The following is a 21,668-nucleotide window of genomic DNA, read 5'->3' as shown; positions in this document are numbered from 1 at the left end:
CTTTGAGCTATAGGTTTGCAGCACTTCCAAAAATTAAGCCTTCAGTTTTGCTAAGCCACTTTTGGTTTATTGGAGACCTTGTATTTTGAATTACGTTGTTTGTTGTACATTTTATGTATAGGGCGATACATTAAACTAGGCACGTCTACACGTTCATTAATGCACAGCAGTTACTGTACATTTAGTTTAGTACTTGTTTAATGAAGTACTAACTAAATGCACAGTAACTATAGTTACTGCACAGTAGTGCCGGCGCACAGTTTTTTTGTGACACTTACTGTGCAATAGCCTAATAACACTGTGCAATAGCATATTAGGACGGTTTTTACCTGGTACCTTACTTTCATAGATTCATAGCTTCATAGATTCTAGGGTCGGAAGGGACCTCAATAGATTTCATAGATTTCATAGACATTAGGGCTGGAAGGGACCTCGGAAGATCATCGAGTCCAGCCCCCTGCCCAAAGGACAGGAAGTCAGCTGGGTTCGTAGGATCCCAGCAAGATAAGCATCCAGTTTGCTCTTGAAGGTGTTCAATGTAGGCGCTTGAACCACCTCCGGTGGCAGGCTGTTCCAGACCTTGGGGGCTCGGACAGTAAAGAAATTCTTCCTTATGTCCAGCCTGAAACGGTCTTGTAGTAGTTTGTGACCATTCGACCTAGTTGTCATCCCTTGGGGTGCTCTGGTGAACAAACGTTCCCCCAGATACTGATGGTCACCCCTGATAAACTTATAGGTGGCCATCAGATCACCCCTGAGCCTGCACTTTTCCAGGCTAAAAAGCCCCAGGGCTCTCAGCCTGTCATTGTAGGGTCTGCTTCCCTGACCCCTGATCATGCGCGTGGCTCTTCTCTGGACTCTCTCAAGCTTCTCCACATCCTTTTTGAATTGTGGAGCCCAAAACTGGATGCAGTACTCCAGCTGCGGCCTCACTAAGGCCGAGTACAAGGGGAGAATGACGTCCCGGGATTTGCTTGAGAAGCATCTATGGCTGCAAGCCAGCGTTTTGGTCGCTTTACTAGCCGCAGCATCGCACTGCAGGCTCATGTTCATCTTGTGGTCAATGATGACCCCCAAGTCTCTTTCTTCCACAGTGCTAGCCAACATAGAAGTGCCGAGCTTATAAGGATGCTGCAGGTTTTTCTTCCCAAGGTGGAGAACCTTGTTGCGTTGAACACCATCAGATTCTCGTCCACCCACTTGCTGAGCCTGTCCAGGTCAGCCTGGATCACCCGCCTGTCTTCTGGTGTGGATGCTTTTCCCCAAAGTTTGGTGTCATTGGCGAACTTGGCCAGTCCGCTTCTGACTCCAGTGTCCACATCATTAATGAAGATGTTGAACAGTATGGGTCCAAGGACAGAGCCTTGGGGGACCCCACTGGTCACAGGTCACCACGATGAGTGACTTCCATCAATTACTACCTCCTGGGTCCGACCCTGGAGCCAGTTTTCCAGCCAGTGGATCGTGGAGGACCCAAGGCTACAATTGGCCAGTTTCTCCAAGAGGTGATCATGGGAAACCAGATCGAAGGCTTTTTTGAAGTCAAGATATATGACATCAATCTCTTCTCCCTTGTCCAGGTGATAGGTCACCTGGTCGTAGAAGGAAATGAGATTGGTCAAGCAAGACCTACCTGCAACAAACCCGTGCTGGCTATCCCTTAAGATGTTGGCATCGGCCAGTCCATTAAGGAAGGCCTCTTTAATAAACTTTTCTAAGATCTTCCCCGGGATAGAAGTCAGGCTAATGGGCCTATAGTTAGCCGGATCCACTTTCCTCCCTTTCTTGAAGATAGGCACCACATTGGCCTTCTTCCAGTCTTCGGGCACTACACCAGAGCGCCAAGAGTTTTCAAAGATCCGTGCTAGAGGCTGGGCTATGATGCTCGCCAGCTCCTTGAGTACCCTGGGGTGAAGATTGTCAGGGCTGGCTGACTTGAAGGTATCCAGCTTCTCAAGATGTTCCTTCACGAAGTCAGCATCAATGGAGGGCAGGGGATCACCCTTACCCGGACTTCCCTGTCCCGTAGCGGGCATGGGCGTCCCATGGGACTGATGAAAGACCGACGCAAAGTACCTATTTAATAGGTTGGCTTTTTCCTGGGCGTCAGTTGTCAGTTGCCCCATCTGGTTCAGCAGGGGTCCAACGTTGCCCCTGCTTTTCCTCCGGCTCCCCACATATCTGAAAAAGGACTTTTTATTGTCCTTGATGCTCAAAGCTAGTTGGAGTTCACTTGCAGCCTTGGCTTTCCTGGTCTGCTCCCTACAGGACCGGACCACTGCAGAATAATCCTCCTTGGAGGTGACTCCCATCCTCCACCCTTTGTAGGCCTTTCTTTTTAGCCTCAGGAGGTCTGCTAGATCCCTGGAGAGCCAGGGGGGCTGCTGTGCCCTCTTGCTGCCTTTCCTCCGAGATGGAATAGACTTAGTTTGTGCATTGAGGATCGCTCCCTTGAGGAGCAACCACTCTTCTTGAACTCCCCTCTCCCCGTGGTCACGGTCCCTTAGGGCCTTACTGACAAGCCTCCTGAGCTTGTCAAAGTCAGCTTTCCTGAAGTCAAGGACTTCTGTGTTGCTGACCGACTTGCCAGCTTCGGCAGATGGTGAAGGTGATCAGCTTGTGGTCGCTGTCACCCAGCTTCCCATCTACCACTAGGTCGCCGACTAGGTCATCCCCAGTAGCCAGTACCAGGTCGAGCAGCGCTTTGCCTCTTGTTGGCCCATAGACTTCTTGAGTCAGGTAGAGGTCATCCACGCACGAGAGGAAGCTTTGCGACTGCTCAGAAGACCTCCAGGGTAGGGGAGAGCACCACCTCCCTTGGGAGCCCATTCCAGACCTTGGCCACTCTAACTGTGAAGAAGTTCTTCCTAATGTCTAGTCTAAATCTGCTCTCCGCTAGCTTGTGGCCATTATTTCTTGTAACCCCCGGGGACGCCTTGGTGAATAAAACCTCACCAATTCCCTTCTGTGCCCCCGTGATGAACTTATAGGCAGCCACAAGGTCGCCTCTCAACCTTCTCTTGCGGAGGCTGAAGAGGTCCAGGTGCCCCAGTCTCTTCTCGTAGGGCTTGGCCTGCAAGCCCCTAACCATATGAGTGGCCCTTCTCTGGACCCTCTCCAGGTTATCCACATCCCTCTTGAAGTGCGGTGCCCAAAACTGCACGCAGTATTCCAACTGTGATCTGACCAGCGCCCGATAGAGGAGAAGTATCACCTCCTTGGATCTGTTCGTCATGCATCTGCTGATGCACGATAAAGTGCCATTAGCTTTTCTGATGGCTTCTTCACACTGTAGACTCATGTTCATCTTGTAGTCCACTAGGACTCCAAGATCCCTTTCCGCTGCTGTTCTACCAAGCAGGTCATTTTTGCAGTGTTATTAAGCTACTATCCATTAAGTGTCTCATTTAGATGTGCCCACTGATAAGCTAGAGTAATTGGATGTCAAAATTAGCATATTAGTATACCCTAATCAGTTATAAGTCTCTTTCTTGACTTAAAAATTCCTGCCTTCTCTCCAAAGTGGCCTAGACAAATGACTGTGTTCTTTTTTTGCTCCCTCAATGTCAAGAAATATACTGCCTCTACACAGACTTAATGATAAATGAGTATTTAGAGACCCATCTTTATAAATTACTGTGGCGGTATAGAAACTAATACTTTATGGATGGAGGGAAAATAATTACACAGGGTTGCATTCTTATCCACTACTGGCTTTAGATTAACATTGTCACAGACTCGAAAAATAATAACTGTTTGGAAAAACTACTATGAATTATGTTGTATTCTTAGCTAAGCTGCTATTTTTAATTTTTATTAATGCCTGTGAATTGAATAAAAATAAAAATTATTGCATTCACATGTAAGACTTATGTAGGCCACTGTATTTTTGGAACGTAAAGTAGGTTTTGATTCCACACCATCCCATTGTCTCCTATTTAATTAAAGTGATTTAGCTTTCAGTGTTTTTAAGTTTTTAATTATAACCCTTTTTTGAAAAGTATAGGCTTACTGTAGAAGACAGGTCAGTCTTTAGATAGACCATATCATCTGCCCTGTAGTGGTCTTAAAGGTTGTACAATTCAAGTTGCTTATCAAAAGAAATGACTAATGCAGATGTCAGCTTTCCTTCAGAAATCAACAGTGGCCCAGTTCAGACCTCCAGTTATGGGAGGACTCTAGAGGTCATTCTGTAGATGAGTCACAGAGTTGCCTTCTATTTACTACAGGAACTTCTCAGGTATGGGACACTGACATCTGGGGAAGAAACACCCAAGCTGCACCCAAATTATGTCCAATGTCACATGTTTTATAAAGTAAACTAAATAACTAAGCAAAGACACAAAATAAATTGCATTAAATAAAGGAGGCTTATGTCAAATCATTGAAATCTATGAAATCATAGACATTAGGGCTGGAAGGGACCTCGGAAGATCATCAAGTCCAGCCCCTTGCCCCAGGGGAGGAAGTCAGCTGGGGTCATAGGATCCCAGCAAGAAAAACATCCAGGTTTCTCTTGAAGGTGTTCAAAGTAGGTGCTTGAACCAATTCTGGTAGCAGGCCATTTCAGACCTTGGGGGTTTGTACAGTAAAGGACTTCTTCCTTCCTGAAACGGTCTTGCAGGAGTTTGTAACTGTTCGACCTTGTAATCCCTTGTTTGCTCACCAGAGCACCCTGTTCCCCCAGGTCCTGGTACACCCCTTATAAACTTATAGGTGGCTATCAAGTCACCCCTGAGCCTGCGCTTTTCCAGGCTGAAAAGTCCCATGGCTCTCAGCCTCTTGTCATAAGGTCTGTTTTCCTGACCTCTGATCATGCGTGTGGCTCTCCTCTGGAATCTCTCAAGCTTCTCCACATCCTTTTTGAATTGTGGAGCCTAAAACTGGACGCATTACTCCAGCTGCGGCCTCACCAAGGCCGAGTACAACAGGAGAATGATGTCCCGGGATTTGCTTGAGAAGCATCTATGGATGCAATCCAGCATTTTGCTTGCTTTACTGGCAGCAGCATCACATTTGTGGCTCATGTTCATCTTGTGGTCAATCCTGACCCCCAAGTCACTCTCGTCCCTAGTGCTACTCAATGTAGCACTGCTGAGCCTATAGACATGTTGCAGGTTTTTCCTCCCAAGGTGGAGAATCTTGCATTTTTTGATGTTAAACACCATCAGGTTCTCGTCTGCCCATTTACTGAGCCTGTCAAGGTCAGCCTGGATTACCCCTCTGTCCTCAGGTATGGATGCTTTACCCCAAAGTTTGGTATCATTAGCGAACTTGGCCAGTCCGCTTCTGACTCCAGTGTCCACATCATTAATGAAGAGGTTGAACAAAATGGGTCCAAGGACAGAGCCTTGAGGGACCCTACTGGTCACAGGGCACCATGATGATTGACTTCCATCAACCACCACCGTCTGGGTCCAACCATGGAGCCAATTCCCCAGCCAGCAGATCATAGTGGACCTGAGGCCACAGTTGGCCAGTTTTGCCAAAAGGTGATCATGGGATATCACATCGAAGGCTTTTTAAAGTCAAGATATATGATATCAATCTCTTCCCCCTTGTCCAGGTGATAGGTCACCTGGTCATAAAAGGAAATGAGATTGGTCAAGCACAACCTACCCGCAACAAACCCATGCTGGCTGTCCCTCAGGGTGTTGCCATCAGCCAGTCCGTTAAGAATGGCCTCCTTGATGATTTTTTCTAAGACCTTCCCCAGGATAAAGGTCAGGCTGATGGGCCTGTAGTTTGCCAAATCCACTTTCCTCCCTTTCTTGAAGATAGGCACCACATTGGCCTTCTTCCAATCATCAGGCACTTCCCCAGAGTGCCAGGAGCTCTCAAAGATTCGTGCCAGGGACTGAGCTATGATGCTAGCCAGCTCCTTGAGTACTCTGGGGTGTAAATTGTCAGGGCTGGCTGACTTGAAGGTGTCCAGCCTCTCAAGCTGTTTCTTCACAAAGTCAGCACTGATGGAGGGCAAGGAACCACCCTTGCTTAGGCGTCCCTGTCCCGTAATGAGCAGGGGCATCCCATGGGACTTGTGAAAGACTGATGCAAAGGACCCATTTAGCAAGTTGGGTTTTTCCTGGGCGTTGGTCATCAGTTCTTCCTTTTGGTTTAGCAGGGGTCCAATGTTGCCCTTACTTTTCCTCCAGCTCTCCACATATCTAAAAAAGGACTTTTTATTGTCCTTGATATTTATAGCTAGTTGGAGTTCCGTCGCAGCCTTGGCTTTCCTGGTTTGCTCCTTGCAGGTCCGGGCCAGTGCAGAGTATTCCTCCTTGGAGGTGGATCCCGTCCTCCATCCTTTGTAGGTCTGTCTTTTTAGATGGAGGACCGCCAGTTCCCTGGTTAGCCAAGGGGGCTGCTGTGCCTTCATGCTGCCTTTCCTCTGAGATGGAATAGCCTTAGCTTGTGCATCTAGGATTGCTCCCTTAAGGAGCAACCACTCTTCCTGGACTCCCCTTCCTTTGGGGTCATGGTCCCTTAGGACCTCACTGACAAGTCTCCTGAGCTTGTCAAACTCAGCCATCCTGAAGTCAAGGACTTCTGTACTGCTGACTGACTTGCCAGCTTTATGGCGGATGGTGAAGGTGATCAGCTCGTGGTCACTGTCACCCAGCTTCCCTTTGATCATTAGGTCACTGATTAGGTCGTCCCTAGTTGCCAGTACCAGGTCAAGCAGCGCTTTGCCTCTTGTTGGCCTGTAGACTTCTTGAGTCAGAGCTCATCCACGCACATGAGGAAGCTTTGCGACCGTTCGGATTTGGCCGAGCGCTCTTCCCACGAGATGTCTGGGTAGTTGAAGTCCCCCATGACAACCATGGACCGGGAGCTTGCAGCCTCAGCCAATTCCCTGGTGAACTCCTGGTCAATCTCTTGATTCTGGGAGGGAGGTCTGTAGTGGACTTCCACCATTGTATCTCCTGTGCCGTGTTCCCCATAGATCGTAACCCAGAGGGGTAACCCAGTTGTCCATCCTGGGTGCCAATGTCAGCTTGTAGTGATGCGTAGTTCTCCTTGACATAGAGAGCTATACCTCCGCCCCTTTTGTCCGCTCGATCCCTCCTGTACAGGGTATAGCCGTCTATACCCGTGATCCAGTCATGGGTGGAGTCCCACCAGGTCTCCGTTATCCCTATGCAATCGTAATTATTTGTGTTGAGCAGGAGGACAAGTTTCTCCTGTTTATTCCCCAAGCTCCTGGCATTGGTGTACAGGCATGCAAGTGTCCCCTTGGGGGCCCTTGCCTTGCCCGCAGCTTGCTCTAGGGATGGGGCAGGAGTAGGCTCCCTTAAGTGCCTTGGTCTGCTGGCTTTGCAAGGGTTGCTCAGCAGGTCAGCAGTGGCGGTAGCCCCCCCTCCCCCAGCAGGTTTAGTTTAAAGCTCGGTGGAGCAGGTCAGCCAGTCTGGCTGAGAAGAGCCTCCTCCCCAGCGGAGAGAGGTGTAGGCTGTCCCTTCCCAGCAGCTCACTGCCTCTCTCACCAAAAAGCAGACTGTGTTTACGGAAGCCGAAGCCTTCCTAATGACACCAGTGCTGCAGCCTTTGGTTCACTACCTGTATCCTCCTCTCCCTCCTCAGCCCGTATCCTGAAACCGGAAGGATTGAGGAAAACACCACCTGTGCCCCCAACCCCTTAAGCCCCGCTCCTAAATCCCTTTCGTGCCTCATGACCCGGCTGGGAGGGTTCCGAGCTGTTCATTGGTGCCCACATGGATGAGGAGCATAGGGTAGTGGTCAGTGGGCTGGAGGAGTTTAGGGATTTTTTCTGCAACATCCTGGATGTGGGCTCCCGGGAAGCAGCAAACTTCCCGGGCCGAGGGGTCGGGGTGGCAGATTACCCCCCTCCATCCCCCTCAGGATGGAGTCTCTCATGACAAACACTTTTGTTTTGTCTTAGGGAGAGTGGGGGCGCTAGCTACAGTTGAGCCTGTGTTGCCTGCAGGAGCTGGCAACTCAGCAGGCTCTGCTGGGGCTGCAAGAGGTTCGTACCTGTTGCTAAGCTCCGGCGGGGCAGGGGTCTTGGTGTGGTGGGCCTAGGGGCCCTTGACCACCATGGTTCAACCCCATGGCTGGACAGAATGGGAGGTCCCCGGGTCCTCTCTTGTCCTGGAGGGAGACTGTGGTCTACCCCTGTCTGCCGGAGAAGAAGGGCCTGGCAGTAGGAGTCTATCTCCTGCTTGCAGTCCCTGATGGCACGCAGTCTCTGGACTGTGGCCTGGAGCTCCTCCAGCTGGCACGCCAGAGACCCCAGTAGAGAGCAGACCCCACAAGGGGAGGTCACCATGCTTCCAGGCCCCAGAGCCCGAAAAGGTGACAGGCAGCCCCCACAGCCGAGAGCCAGGGGCTCTGTCTGCGTGGAGCCTGGAACCATGGGCTCTGTCTGGGTGGAGGTCTCTGAGGTGCCGGGGTGGGGGGCCGCAGACCCCAAGGGGACCGCAGACCCCAAGGGGACCCTCGTGGTGCAGTGCATGCCCATCCATGTCATTCCACTGGCAGGCTGGCTATGGCTGGGACTGGCTTCCCTAGCGGGGCTTGCAGATGGTGAGCGGGAGGACCTGTGGCCCTCTCCTATGCAAACTCTGTGCTAACTCACACACCGGGCAGACAAGCGCACCTGTTTGCGCAGCCTGTTCGTGTGGCTTCGGTCACGTGGCTCCCTGGGAGGCTGGGTGAAGTAGGGGCCGGGGCGGGGTGAGACCCTCCCCAGTTCCTATTCAGCTGCTTCCCACAGCTGAGCTGGGCTAGTCCCCTCCCACCACAGGCCTTGCTCACCTCTGGCTGCTGCTGGGGTTTGGCAGGGGGCTCCGCGGCAGTTGGGGGGTCTCTGGGGGACTTTGGGGTACAGGGCGCAACGGGCTTTCACCCATGTGTCTCGCACCGCTCCCTAAGCCTCTCTGATTGAATTATCATATTGGTTAGATCACATGAAGTATACACAGAGCTTATAAGGAGTGGTTTTAGTTTAGGAAGGGAGCAGTCTTGTTTTAGTTGTCAACTTCCAAAATAATAGGTTATCATCAATGTCAGTACTATTTAATGGATTCATGTTCCAGACAAATAACTAATATGGGGAAGGTCACATCACTTCAAGGTGAAAGCTAATGTCAAAACTGTAGCTTTAATGCCAGTAAAGAGAGGCTACTCAATTTATTAGTCTTCAACACAGTTAAATAAAGCTTCCAGAAACTTCACATTATTTATGTTACAAAATATAAAAATTACAAATTTAGATAAAAATAACTTGTTTCTCAAGATAAAGCTTTTAATTCTTCATTCATTATATGTCCATATATGCTCTCTTTTAGTCAGTACCACTGTTTAACCTAGGGCTGTTTATATATTTTGCAAGTTCCAGGGAGTGAGGATGTTATCTCCATCAACGTTATCTGACTCTGTTAGTGCTGTTCAGGGGTTGGGTATTACCAGTCACGTGAGGCTGCCTCAGTTTGGATGGTCTTTACGTGCACTGTCAAGATATAGTCTGTGATGCTGTCCCCCTAACAACATCATTGTTAGAAGAACGAGACTGCAGGCTTCTGTTTTTAGTGACAAAGAGCTTAATCACTTTTATTGTTTACAAACAAACCTAGACAGTAACATCCTTGACCAGCTGGTCCTTGGTGCTAGCTAGGTCATTTGCAGGCATGGTACCAGCATGAATGTAAACCCTATGCCCAGTAAAAAAAGCATTACTGGTTTCTTAGGCTCCTTTTTATACACTGATCAAAACAACTCCCTGTGTACAGCATGTACTTTCTAGTTCTCGTTAATTACTATAATATATTTAGGTGACATCATCCACGTCCTTCTTCTCAACAATTAGTTCACTCTTTCCACCCAATAGGGACACCTATTTGCGAGGTCACTCTGATCTTAATTTTGATGTTCTGTACTGGTCTTACCAATTCATTCTCTATCTGTTCACCTTTGGAGGCACCTCAAAAACTAATGAGATCTTTTTCCAGGACTTCTGTACAAGTCATATATAGTATGCCTAGATTCTTATTCATTGGGGCCTACTTCAGCTCATGCTGTTAGCAGGCCTTTTGTGTGATTTGTATATTCACTAATCAGGGATTGTATTAATCTATCCAGTGAGGCTTCTGGAGTTATTTGAGGAACTGTTCTGTGCCATTCTCAAGGAGATTTGTGGGCCTCTGTTCAAACACCCTCCTTTATCAGCTGTTTGTTAGCATTAAAAAACAAATGCAAGAATAATACTAGTAAAATTTGGAAATCTATTATTAGGTTGCACAACTGAAAAAAACCCCAGAAAGCATTTAAAATTGCTTGGTAAAAAAAAAAACTTGTTCTAAACCTATGATTTCCTTGGTTAGAGAGAGGATATTTAGACTGTCTTTCATTCTCTCAGGCAGTCCATCTCTGTGGGAAAGAAAGGGTTAGTTCTGCTGTTGAATTTCAAATAGTTTGAAGTAAGAACAGCAGCTCACTTCCTGCTTTTGACCAAACAGACTGACACAGTGCAAGAGGAAAGATAGGGTAGTAAAAGACAGCGTGGGGAGGAAATATGCTTTTTATTGATTGTCTTAGGAAATAAAGTGGTTGGTCAAATACAGATGTTCTGTGCTGGCAAGTCAGCCACAACTTTTGTACTTCATCCTGGTTCATTTCCCTGGATGCAGAATGTCATCCAACAAATCTGGTTAGGTTTCTTTCTATAAGTGGATTGTAGGCTGGGCAGTGCTGAATAAGCTGGGTCATTTTGTTGACCACAGGGCAAGTGGTCTCAAAATCATATGAAAAGCTGAGAGAGATGAGAGAGAAATAACATAGTGGAGAACAGAAAGAGTCACAGAAGGGAGGGGGAGATAAAGTAGAATCCGGTATACAGTATATCAGGTTGAAATTTTTGATGGTCTTGTTGTGGCAGTCAGTTGTCCTCACTGGCATGCAAATCTGGATGAGCCAATGATGAACCGAGGCTTATAAATGAAAGAGTCTCTGGCACAAAGCAGTGGCCTGCCAGCCTTTCCATCAGGAGTCTCTTCCACCAGTTTGGTTTCCAAAGCCTTTCTTTTTAAAGGTCCAGAAAGGTGGTTTGTGAGTAGAATTAGCCACCCCCTCATCATTTGAGTCATGAATTAGGTCTAATATTTGACAAGTCAGTGTTGATTCATAGATTGCTTTTTTCATCCTCTCCTTGTTTCAGGCTTGACCCTTTCACAGTCCTTCTTACTTAAACAGTCCAAGCTTTACCTCCTTTTCACAGCCTTTCTAGCAGTATATGTTGTTACAGGCTACTGGAAGGTTTTATTAATTTTTCACCTACTTTTCTCAGCTCACAATTAGAGTAAGTTTTTTTGGACCCAGTTATCAAAACAGAGTCTAGCAGCTAATGGTCCAACCACAGTCTGTCAGAAAGCAAATAGGCATGTAGTTTTTGGGACTGACTGATTAGTTCTCAGTAGGACTTCTCTTAATGAATCAAAAAGATAGGATTCTCTTCTGAGTCTTAACATCACTCTCTGGGGTTAAAATAAGTTGTTTGTATGTAAGGAAAGAGCCTCTTCATTCCAGTCATATCAGCTGTAGTAGGGCCACATATCCAAAGTATATATGATCAGAAAGTCAGCATGTCCATAAGTATTTTGAGAGCTTTGGGGTCATGGGACAGGTATTATCTCAACTGTACTAAAATGTCCCAAGACAAAAATAATGTTAAAAAAGCAAAATTATGAAAAGTAGGAACTAAAATAATTTTCTTGGACATAATCAGAAAAGAGCAGTCCTTGTTTTATAGGCAGATGTTTGTAACTTCCCATTTATATTTTGATATTTGTACTAGTCTGTACTGTACAGTTCTGTCCTAGTCCTGGACACTTTCATGAGAAGCTTTCTAATAGTAGAATTATTTCCTTAGGTGGACAAAGGTCACATAAGTATACATGGTGAGACTATGACACTTATTTTATTAAGGAAGTAAGAGACAACATATTTGCTGTTGAAAACTAAATCAAATTAAGATGTATCAATTTTTTGTAATTTTTTTGTGATGATTACAGGTGTGTCAAGGGCAAAATTAAACACCATGCATTCCCTTTACTAATTTATCTCTAAATCTAACACTGTGCCTTTTTTAAGAATGAAATTTATTTTTTTTAATTTAATTTTTCTTAATGTGTTCTATTTAAGATGGTCACATTACTAGTATTTCAGTCTCCTTGACATTGGTAATTTGTAACAAATACTTTTTGGCAAAAGGAAATTGACTAGCCTGTAATTGGAGTTCACTGAAGAATTATCCTTTCCTGATCCATGTGTACTTTCCGACCTCACTGACAAAAAAAAAAGGGCTATTATAGCTAATCAAAAAAGCTAAAAAGAAACAGAAGACTTGAAAGGCTGGGAGAAATGATTGCACTATATAAACATCCTTCAAGGGACACATGTTGAAGACTGAGGAAAATTCTTGAACTTTCCTCACAGCTTCCAATGTTATGCAGTGGAGGATAATCTTACCCAAGAATGTGAAATGTTAATGGATGTCAGCTTCAGAGAGCTCCATTTACCTGGTAAGTCGTTCTTTTATTGTATGCCAAAAACTACCTTAATGCAACATTAAGGCTGAGAATTTAATGGCACGTAAGTGCGGACATTTAAAATTAACAACCTACCACAATTTACTCTCCCTCTTGCACTCTATCTCTCTCTTTAACCCTCCCATCTGCAGCCCATGATTGCATTAAAAAAAATGTAAATATGCTGCAAATGCATATCCAAGGTTAGGAAAGAGGGCATTTTAAATCAGCTGTTCAGAATTAAGCTTTCATATACTCCATCTACTGCTCAACACTAAGGTTTTGCTTCAGATTACAGGCAGTGATACATATTGGTAAGGATATTCATTTATGGTTAGAATTAGAGCTGTTCAGGATTTTTTTTTAAGTAAATAATTCTTTTTTAGAAGACACTTGTTTAAAACTGAAATTTTCTGGGAATGTTCTTACCAGCCTCAACAGATACTTTTCTCAGGATGCAATTTTTGGTCAGAATAGGAGGAGGAAAGAGAGAGGCACCCTAACATCCTACTGGTTAGGTCACTCATCTGGGTATTGACTTAGGATCAAGTCCCTGCTTCTGTCCATGTTTGATCATACAAAGTGGGACAGGTACAGGAGAAGGAATTTGAGAGAGAGATAGACTGTCTTGATTATGCAGCAGATAAGGCACTTGCAGGGGGCATGGGAGACCGAGGTTCAATTCCATGCTCTAATAAATACTTAAATCTTGGTGCAAAATAGAACAGAAAATAAAATCTATACCATAATAGTTAGTAGCCTGGTTGATAATATACTTGCCTGGAATGGCAGAGGTTGAGATTCAAGTTCCCTATATGACTGAGGCAGAGTAAGGACTTGCAGCTGGTCTGTCGTATCCCAAGTGAACATGGTACCATTTGCATATTGACTATTCTGTAGTGGTTCTGTCTGAGTTTCAGAGAGTCTTGATTTCTTCTCATTGTCAAAAAGTTCAGAAGTATTAAAAAACATTTCACAAGATGAAACAATAATTTCCTGCCTAGCTGTTATTAGAATAAAGTATATTTGCATTGTAATATTTGTCAGATGATAAATTGTGGTGTGATCATGTTGTGTGCAATGAGGCAGAGTTATTGTTGACTTCCTGACTTTGGTGCAATTCAAATTTCTCACTTAATGTTGTATTTCTGTAATTTTTGCATATAATTTCCTGTGGGTTTTTTATGAAGAATTGAACACATTTAAAAAAGTGTATCAAAATATTAAAAAAAAAAAAAAATTATCCTCTACTGGAGAATGCCTCTACAATGGAATCAGTATCTTTGGATGTTCAAATTTTATTTATCTCAGTGTCCAGGCCTCACTATCATTATTTTTAACAGAAATGATCTTTCAGTTGATCTTGATCCGTATACAAACCAATTAGTATCTACAAGAATAAAGGAATACCTCTATGACCTTGTATGAGTGGGACATCGTAGTGTAAGGTAAACAAGGGAGTAAACATCAAATTAAGTATTGCCTTTCTTTATACATAAGAATAAAAAGATGTGGCTAGGCTATTTGATGATTAGCTAGAGAATCAGGTACTCAAATTAACAAAACATTTGGGATGTTCTTACAAGATGTAAAACAGACAGAGAGACTAGGGTGCCAGATATTCCATGGTAATTGCTCATCCAAATCCTAAACAGGTGCAGACCTCCTTAACTTTTAAAATAAGAAGAAATCAAATCTCGTCTGATTGGTGTGGCCACTCTTCTTCCCGGCAGCCTGTCAATTTACCTGTCAATACAGTTTTCTGTGTTTCTCCTAATTTATTCAGCCTAGGATACAATGAGATATCTTTGAGTATATGAATTTTATATTTCCAGTTGGAAAATGTTATGAGAAGTAACAATTTGATAAAGTTGTTGTTTCCAGGAAAAAAAGTATTAAGCAGTACTCCCTTTGATTCAGCTTAAATCTTAGGTGTATGAAGTTGCTTATATTACAGATGTTCCCTTTTATAAATAGCTGTGCAAAGTGTTGGGGGAATGTTGTACCTATGATTGTCCAGTAAAAATGTGAGAGGCAAGGATTTCTCTCTGCCCAGGGCAGGGGGTCGGACCTGATGATCTGTTTAGGTCCCTTCCGACCCTAAGCACTATGATACTATGGTACTGTGATTTTTGTGGGTCATAAATTTTATCAGACCAACTGTGTAGTTGGGAAGGATGTAGAGAAGCTTTCAGGTACCAAGTATCCTTACATGGTCTGTTAATCACAGCTTATATAGTAACCTGGCCACATGTTCAGGGAATTGTCATATTTATCTGAATTCAAGATGAAGTTTTTTCTCCATTACCATGGGTGAACGCCTCCCTCTCCCCTCCCTCTGCCCATCTTAGATTTGAGTCCTGTCCTGGAGCAGGCAGTGGTGGCTCAGATCCAGATTAGGCCCTGGGCTTGGAGTCAAACCTGGAGCTGAGCTGCCACCTGCCTCAGGCTGGGGTAGGTCAGGCAGTGGGGGAGAAGGCTGGTGGCAGGGGAATTATGGAGGAGACCACATGGTTGGAGGCCTATGAGGAAGACTTTTGCCACTACTTTCCCTGCCATAGCTGGTAGGGCATGAATTTAAGATGACACTCCAATGTGGTCATGTTTGAAGATAGGCTACAGATACAAGTGGACCTAGACAGGCTAGCAAGTTGAGTGTATCGGAACCTGATGAAGTTCAGCGTTGAGAAATGTAAAGCGCTCCACCTCGGGTTGAGCAAGCCCCAACACACCTACAGGCTTGGCGGCACCAAACTGACTAGCACCACGAATGAAAGGGACCTAAGGATGATGATAGACCACAGTATGAGTATGAGCCGGCAGTGCAATGCTGTAGCCAGTAGGGCAAATAATGCTCTGGCATGCATCAATCAATCCATTTCCAGCAAAACCAAAGAAGGGATTCTTCTGCTCTACTCAGCACTGGTGAGACTGCAGCTGGAGTACTGCATCTAGTTCTGGGCACCGCACTTTAACAAGGATGTCGACAAGCTTGAGAGAGCCAAAAGAAGAGCCACCCATATGATCAGAGTCTTAAAGGCAAGCCATACAAGGAAAGGCTGAAGGATCTGGGACTCTTCAGTCTGAGGAAAAGAAGACTGAGAGGAGACCTGGTAGCAGCTTACCGTTACACTAGGGGAGTACATCAAGGGCTTGGTGAGCAACTGTTCTCCAGGGCACCCAAGGGGAAAACCAGGAGTAATAGCCACAAACTCCTGGAAAATCAATTCAGGCTCAACATTAGGAAAAACTTCTTCACAGTCAGGGTGTCCAGACTGTGGAATAAGCTCCCCCCAGAGGTGGTACAATCACCTACCCTAGAAATCTGGAAGAGGAGTCTAGACATTCACCTTGCTGGGGTCACCTGACCTGCAGTTCTGTTTCCTGCTTGGTGCAGGGGGCTGGACGTGAGGCTTTTCCAAGGTCCCTTCCAGCCTTACAACTTATGAATCTGTTTTTATTCTGTACAGCAAAAATTGTCACAAATTTATAATTTTCCATGTATAGAATCTAATTATTGAGGGGTCATCTTAAATTCAAAGTAGTCTTAGTTTCAAGTAAATGGGGAAATGGCACCATGAAAAGGGAAACCAGCCATAAAAATGTTGCACAAAAGTGCATAATATTTGTGGGTGGTTTTCATTATGCCTTAAATTGGACATGTTGTAGAGTTAGGAGTGTACCAGGGTCTCCAGCCAGCCCCAGTGTAGTTTCCACTGGCTGACAATCAGCTGATTGTCAGCTGGCTCCAGGACTGTACTGGGGCTTGAACTGGTTCCATTGCAGTCTCTGGAGTTGGCTAATGATCAGTAGATTGTCACCTGGTGCCAGTTTGAGCCCTGGTGCAGATGATCTGTTGACCATCTGCTGGCTCAAGGCATTGTACCGAGATCAGTTTGAGCCCTGATGCGGTCCCAATCCAGCAAATGATCAACCGATCACCAATTGGCTCTGGGGGGAATCCAAGAGCCAGCTGACAATCAACTAGATGATTGTCATGCACCCAGCTTTCAACTTGCAGCTGAAGGGGGAGCCGAAGATCATGATCCCTGGCTTCCCTTGCACTGGCAAGTAGGGAACGACTGGGATCTGATTCCCAATCCCAAAATTGTGTGTGTTGCTGTGTACATGTGGCATGGCTGGAGACAGAGTTGTTGGGATCAGGGATCAGTTCTCATCATGCCTTTAAATGAATGTCTGTCAGTGGCCTGAGGAAAAAAAAGTAGGCACAGCTTGAGCTAAACAACAAGTAGAACAAATGCCTGTACAAAACTTCGTATGCACTACAGAGTATGACCATCAGGCAGGACACCACATATAGTTTTGCAGAGGCCTTTGTGTTCTACCTGCTATTTAACTCAAGCTGCATCTGATTTTTTTCTCAGAGACGTGAAGAAGGGTACTTGGTACCTGACAGCTCATCTGTATCCCTCCTAACTATACAGTTGGTTCAAGAAAAGATACCACCCACAAGCATCCTTGTTCAAAGATAAGCACTTTAGAATATTAAAAAGAAGATGCTTTAAAATACTATGAGACACTGAAAGTACAGTCTTTAAAGAGGTGCATTTAATGTAATTTCTGAAGTCAAAACAGTATATATTGCTTAACTCTACTGTTCTCAGTCTACTACAACTTCAGAATGGAACTGCCATTTCAGCTATATAGTAAACAAGTCCCTCATTGTAAGTGCAAATGTAATATATTCCTTGTCCTGTTCAGCATTTATTTAAGCATTTTACACAAAAGCTTTGAACTGAATCTTTTATGCAGCATCATAAAAAGAAAATACATCAATATTTTGTCAGAAATATTTTATTGCTGTGTTAAACTGTTCTAGTCCCCCTTAGCTTGCTTTTCACAGACATGTAAAAGTTGTTTGTAAATAAAATGATGTGGAAAAGAAAAGAATGAGTGTTAAGGAGAAGCAGCATTTTACCATGTTGATGAACATAGAAGTTACCAGGGATCCAACTATTTAAATCCACTTATGCTTCAATTATGCTAATTATTTTGCAGTACCTATTGTAAAGCAGACCTGGGAAAATGAGGCTGCCCTTATTGAATACTATAGTGATTATGCAGACACCTCCATTCCTACGGTAGATTTAGGAGTACCAAATACTGATAGAGGTGAGTTCTGACTAATTACCTACTTTGTACAGATTGTCATTATGCAAATATAGTAAGTTTTCAGATGAAATGTCTATGGCATGTATAGAGGGGTTTAGGTTGTAGCCATGTTGGTCTAAGGACATAGGCAGACAAGGTTCCTTGGGTGAATTTGATATTTTTTATTAGACCAACCCAAATAGTTGGAGAAAAGTTATTAAAACTTACTATACATACTATGGCATGTATAGTAAGTTAAGTTGAAGCATTATGCTTTTTAGGACTCTCCTCATTAGTCAAAAACAAAAAAATATTCCTATTAACAATATAGAACAAACTGTGAGTGGAGATTACAGTTCTTTTAATAGAATTAATCATTTTTTTATTGGTTTCAAAAATATGTACTCTGGGCATGGGCATGGACATGGTAGAAATGCCAGGATGGACAGAGTTTTCTGCCTACTGAAATGTATCCCTTTGCTATCTCTATTCTAACAAGCCTGTGCTGAACAAGGCTGTTAACAATAGTAATGAGGAAGTCTTAGGTCTGAAGCAGAAGACTTCAGGTAATGGAAGCTGGTTGCTGGAGCATAACATACTTTGCTATCTGAATTCACAGAAATGTATTCTGACTTCTAACATGGATGTGTTTAGACTTTGTGACAAAATTGTAAAGTACTTTCTTTGAGTTCATAACACATAGTATGTTTAAAGTCATACTTTACAGAAAAAGCTCTTGACAATATGGCTACAGAAATTTCATTCGCTTTCATTTTCTTACCTTCTTGCATATACTTCATAAAGCATTTCTCTTTTGCTCATTGTCACAGGCTAATATCACTTTCCGAACTAAACAGGCTATATTTTAATTTCAATTTTCTTTGCATTTTTTCATTTTGAAAACTTACTTTTTCATACTTGAATTGCCCTTGTTATATTTTAACAGAAGAGTATAAAATGGAAATATTTGTTTTAACTTCTGCTATAAGTTCAGTAAATCAAAACATAGGTGGCAAAAAAGATAGAGGTTTCCAAAGTCAGGAAAAATATTTACAAAGCTTTAAAACAAGACAAAGCAAACTGCTTTTTGTCAGAAGACGTTTTGGGAAAAATATCAAATGTAATGGTTTGCCTTTGTTTATTTTTGCTTATTGCTATATGTATTAGTAGTGCTCTAAAATCTCTGTCTTGAAGACAGGCTGCATTCGTGATTTATAGTTTGATTTTTCTGAGGAAAGTTCTGGGGAAAATTTTTAGCTCTGATTAAATGTAAATAAAACTTCTTTATTCTCCCTTTATATTCATTCTAAACAGACGTAGCACACATTTCAGTCATAAAATACTATGTTGCATCTTTAAGCCGCTGCTTAGGTAAAGCTATCGACAGAACTCGAGTTAGTGTTAATCATAGAATCATAGAATAGTAGGACCGGAAAGGATCTGTTAGATCATCAAGTCCAGTCCCCTGCCATGGGCAGGAGGTAATTGGATTCAAACGAGCTCAATGAGGTGCTTGTCCAGCCTCCTCTTGAACACCTCCAGGGATGGTGACTGCACCACCTCTGCTGGGAGCGTGTTCTAGATTCTAGATACGTTTATGGAAAAGAAGTTTTTCCTTATGTTCAGCCTAAATTTTTCCTCAATTAGCTTGTGCCCATTGGACCTTGTCCTCCCAAGGGGTGTCTATCTGAAGAGTTGCCCCCCTAGATCTTGGTGTTTGCCCTTGACATACTTGTAGGTGGCTATCAAGTCACCTCTCAGTCTTCTCTTACTCAGACTGAACAAACCCAGTTCCTGGAGTCTCTCCTCATAGGGCCTGTTCTCCAGGCCCTGATCATACGGGTGGTGCTTCTCTGTACCCTTTCAAGCTTATCCACATCCCTCTTGAAGTGTGGTGCCCAGAAATGGACACATTACTCCAACTGTGGCCTCACCAATGCCGAATGGAAGGTGGGGAGCACCTCTCTGGATCTACTGGCAATTCATCGGCTGATGCATGCCAGAGTTCTGTTTGCCCTGCTGGCAACTTTATCACACCGATGGCTCAGATTCATCCTCTAGTCGATTGTCAGCCCCAGGTCCCTTTCAGATTCAGTGTTAGCCAGTGGACCACCGCTCATCATATAGTTATGATGAAGGTTCTTCCTACCCAGATGAAGGACCTGACATTTGTCCCTACTGAACCTCATCTGATTGCGTTGAGCCCATAGTACCAGCCTGTCGAGGTCATCCTGGATTGTTACCCTGTCCTCAGATGTGTCCGCATTTCCCCACAGCTTGGTGCTGTCTGCAAACTTAATCATTGTGCTTTCCACTCCCTCATCCAAGTCATTGATAAAGATGTTAAAAAGCACGGGCCCAAGCACTGATCCCTGGTGGACACCACTGGAGACGGCCCTCCAGGATTAGGCCATCCCATCGATTACAACTTGCTAGGATCAGCCTCTGAGCCAGTTGCTAACCCACCTCACTGTAGACTGGTTTAGGCCTGTACCCTCCAACTTAATTGAGAGTATCTCATGGGAAACAGTATCAAAGACCTTGCTGAAGCCTAGGTAGATGATGTTAACCTCATGTCTCATATCCAGCTGCTTAGTAACCTGGTCATAAAAGGACCCCAGGCTTGTTAGGCATGACCTTCCCCTGACAAAGCCATGTTGTCTGTTTCTTAATACCCCACCAGTTACAAGCTTGTGGTTGATGACCTCCTTGACAATTTTTTGAAGATTTTTCCCAGGACCAAAGTCAGACTGACCGGTTTATAAGGTTGCCCCTCTTCCCTTTCTTCAGTGAGAATTGCCTCCTTAAGGAAACACCACCATTCCTGAACTCCCAAATCATCCAGTCTCTGCTTGCAAAGGGCCTTTCTAACTAGACTCCTGAGTCTACCAAAGTCTGTTCTTCTGAAGTCTAGGACAGAAATGCTTCTGAAGTTTGCTGGCAGAATTCCCAGCCTTTTGGTGGATGTTGAATCTGATCAGATCATGATCACTGTTACCTAGAGTACCTCCAATCTTCAGGTCACCTACTATGTCTTCCCCTTTGGTCAGCACGAAGTCCAGAGTGGGTTTACCCCAGTCAGTCCCTCCACAGCCTGTGTCAAGAACAGGTCATCTATAGCTGCCAAGAAGTTGGTTGACCTGCTGGAGCTGGCTGAATGGTCTTCCCAATGGATGTCAGAGTAGTTGAAGTCACCCACGAGTGTCAAGGCTTTAGTGCTGGCTGCCTCAGTTAGTTCCATGGAGAATGCCTGGTTGCTCTCCTCTTCTTGGTAGGGAGGCCTATAGTAGACTCCCACAATCAGGTCCCCTTGTTGTTATGCATTGTAATGATTGTTGTTATTCATTTGGGTGCTTGTGCCTATTCAGGTTTAATGTTAACCCCCCCCTTCCCCCCCCATGCAGACTTGATGCGGTGTAATGGTAATTAATATTCATGAGTAAAGAAGTTATAATAGCACGTTTCATCCAGAGAGTTCAAGGAAGTATCTCAGAATTCTCAATTTACAAACAGGAAAACTGAGAGAGGTGAAGTGGCTTGTCCAAGGTCATCCATCAGACCAGTGGTAGATCTGAAAGTAAAGCCCATGTCCCTTGAGGTATAGTCTGATGTCCTACCCAGTGGTCTGCTGCATCATAGAAATCACTATTATGTAGGAAACATCCAAATCCAAGTCACTTAGTACAGTACAAGATAAATTTGAACCTAGATCTTCAACACTCTTGTAGACACATAATTACTGTTGCATTATCCAGTGAAATGTATCACTCAGTTCAGTTTTAGATGGCTATTTATAGTAATTTTTTTTTAAAGAAATAACAATGTATTTTTCTTTTTCTTATTCCCATCTCTTTCTTTTTTTAGGTCATTGTGGAAAAACCTTTGCCATTTTGGAAAGATTTTTTAATCATAGCTCTTCCAAAACACCGTGGTTAGTTATAGTGGATGATGACACATTAATAAGGTATGAAATTCAGTATTTCAGAAATTACCTTGATGTGTATTAGTATGAGT

The 21,668-nt window shown here is 44.2% G+C and overlaps 1 protein-coding gene across 7 annotated transcripts in view; it reads left to right on the top strand.

Annotated features, from left to right (window-relative positions):
* Positions 1-21,668, top strand: part of B3GLCT (beta 3-glucosyltransferase) — a 127,845-nt gene that overhangs the window by 87,575 nt on the left and 18,602 nt on the right. For 6 of the 7 annotated variants that reach the window (XM_014595350.3, XM_059718655.1, XM_059718599.1 and 3 more), the window contains 2 exons: positions 17,562-17,675; positions 21,519-21,618. In XM_014595350.3, coding sequence (XP_014450836.2) covers positions 17,562-17,675; positions 21,519-21,618 — 214 coding nt within the window. The remainder of the gene's footprint in view (positions 1-17,561; positions 17,676-21,518; positions 21,619-21,668) is intronic. The other variant, XM_059718635.1, reaches the window with a different exon arrangement.

The sequence above is a fragment of the Alligator mississippiensis genome, chromosome 1 (assembly GCF_030867095.1).
Source record: "Alligator mississippiensis isolate rAllMis1 chromosome 1, rAllMis1, whole genome shotgun sequence".
Taxonomy (NCBI): Eukaryota; Metazoa; Chordata; order Crocodylia; family Alligatoridae; genus Alligator; species Alligator mississippiensis.
The sequence above is the reverse complement of the archived record's forward strand: the minus strand, read 5'-3'. Positions and strand labels throughout refer to the sequence as shown.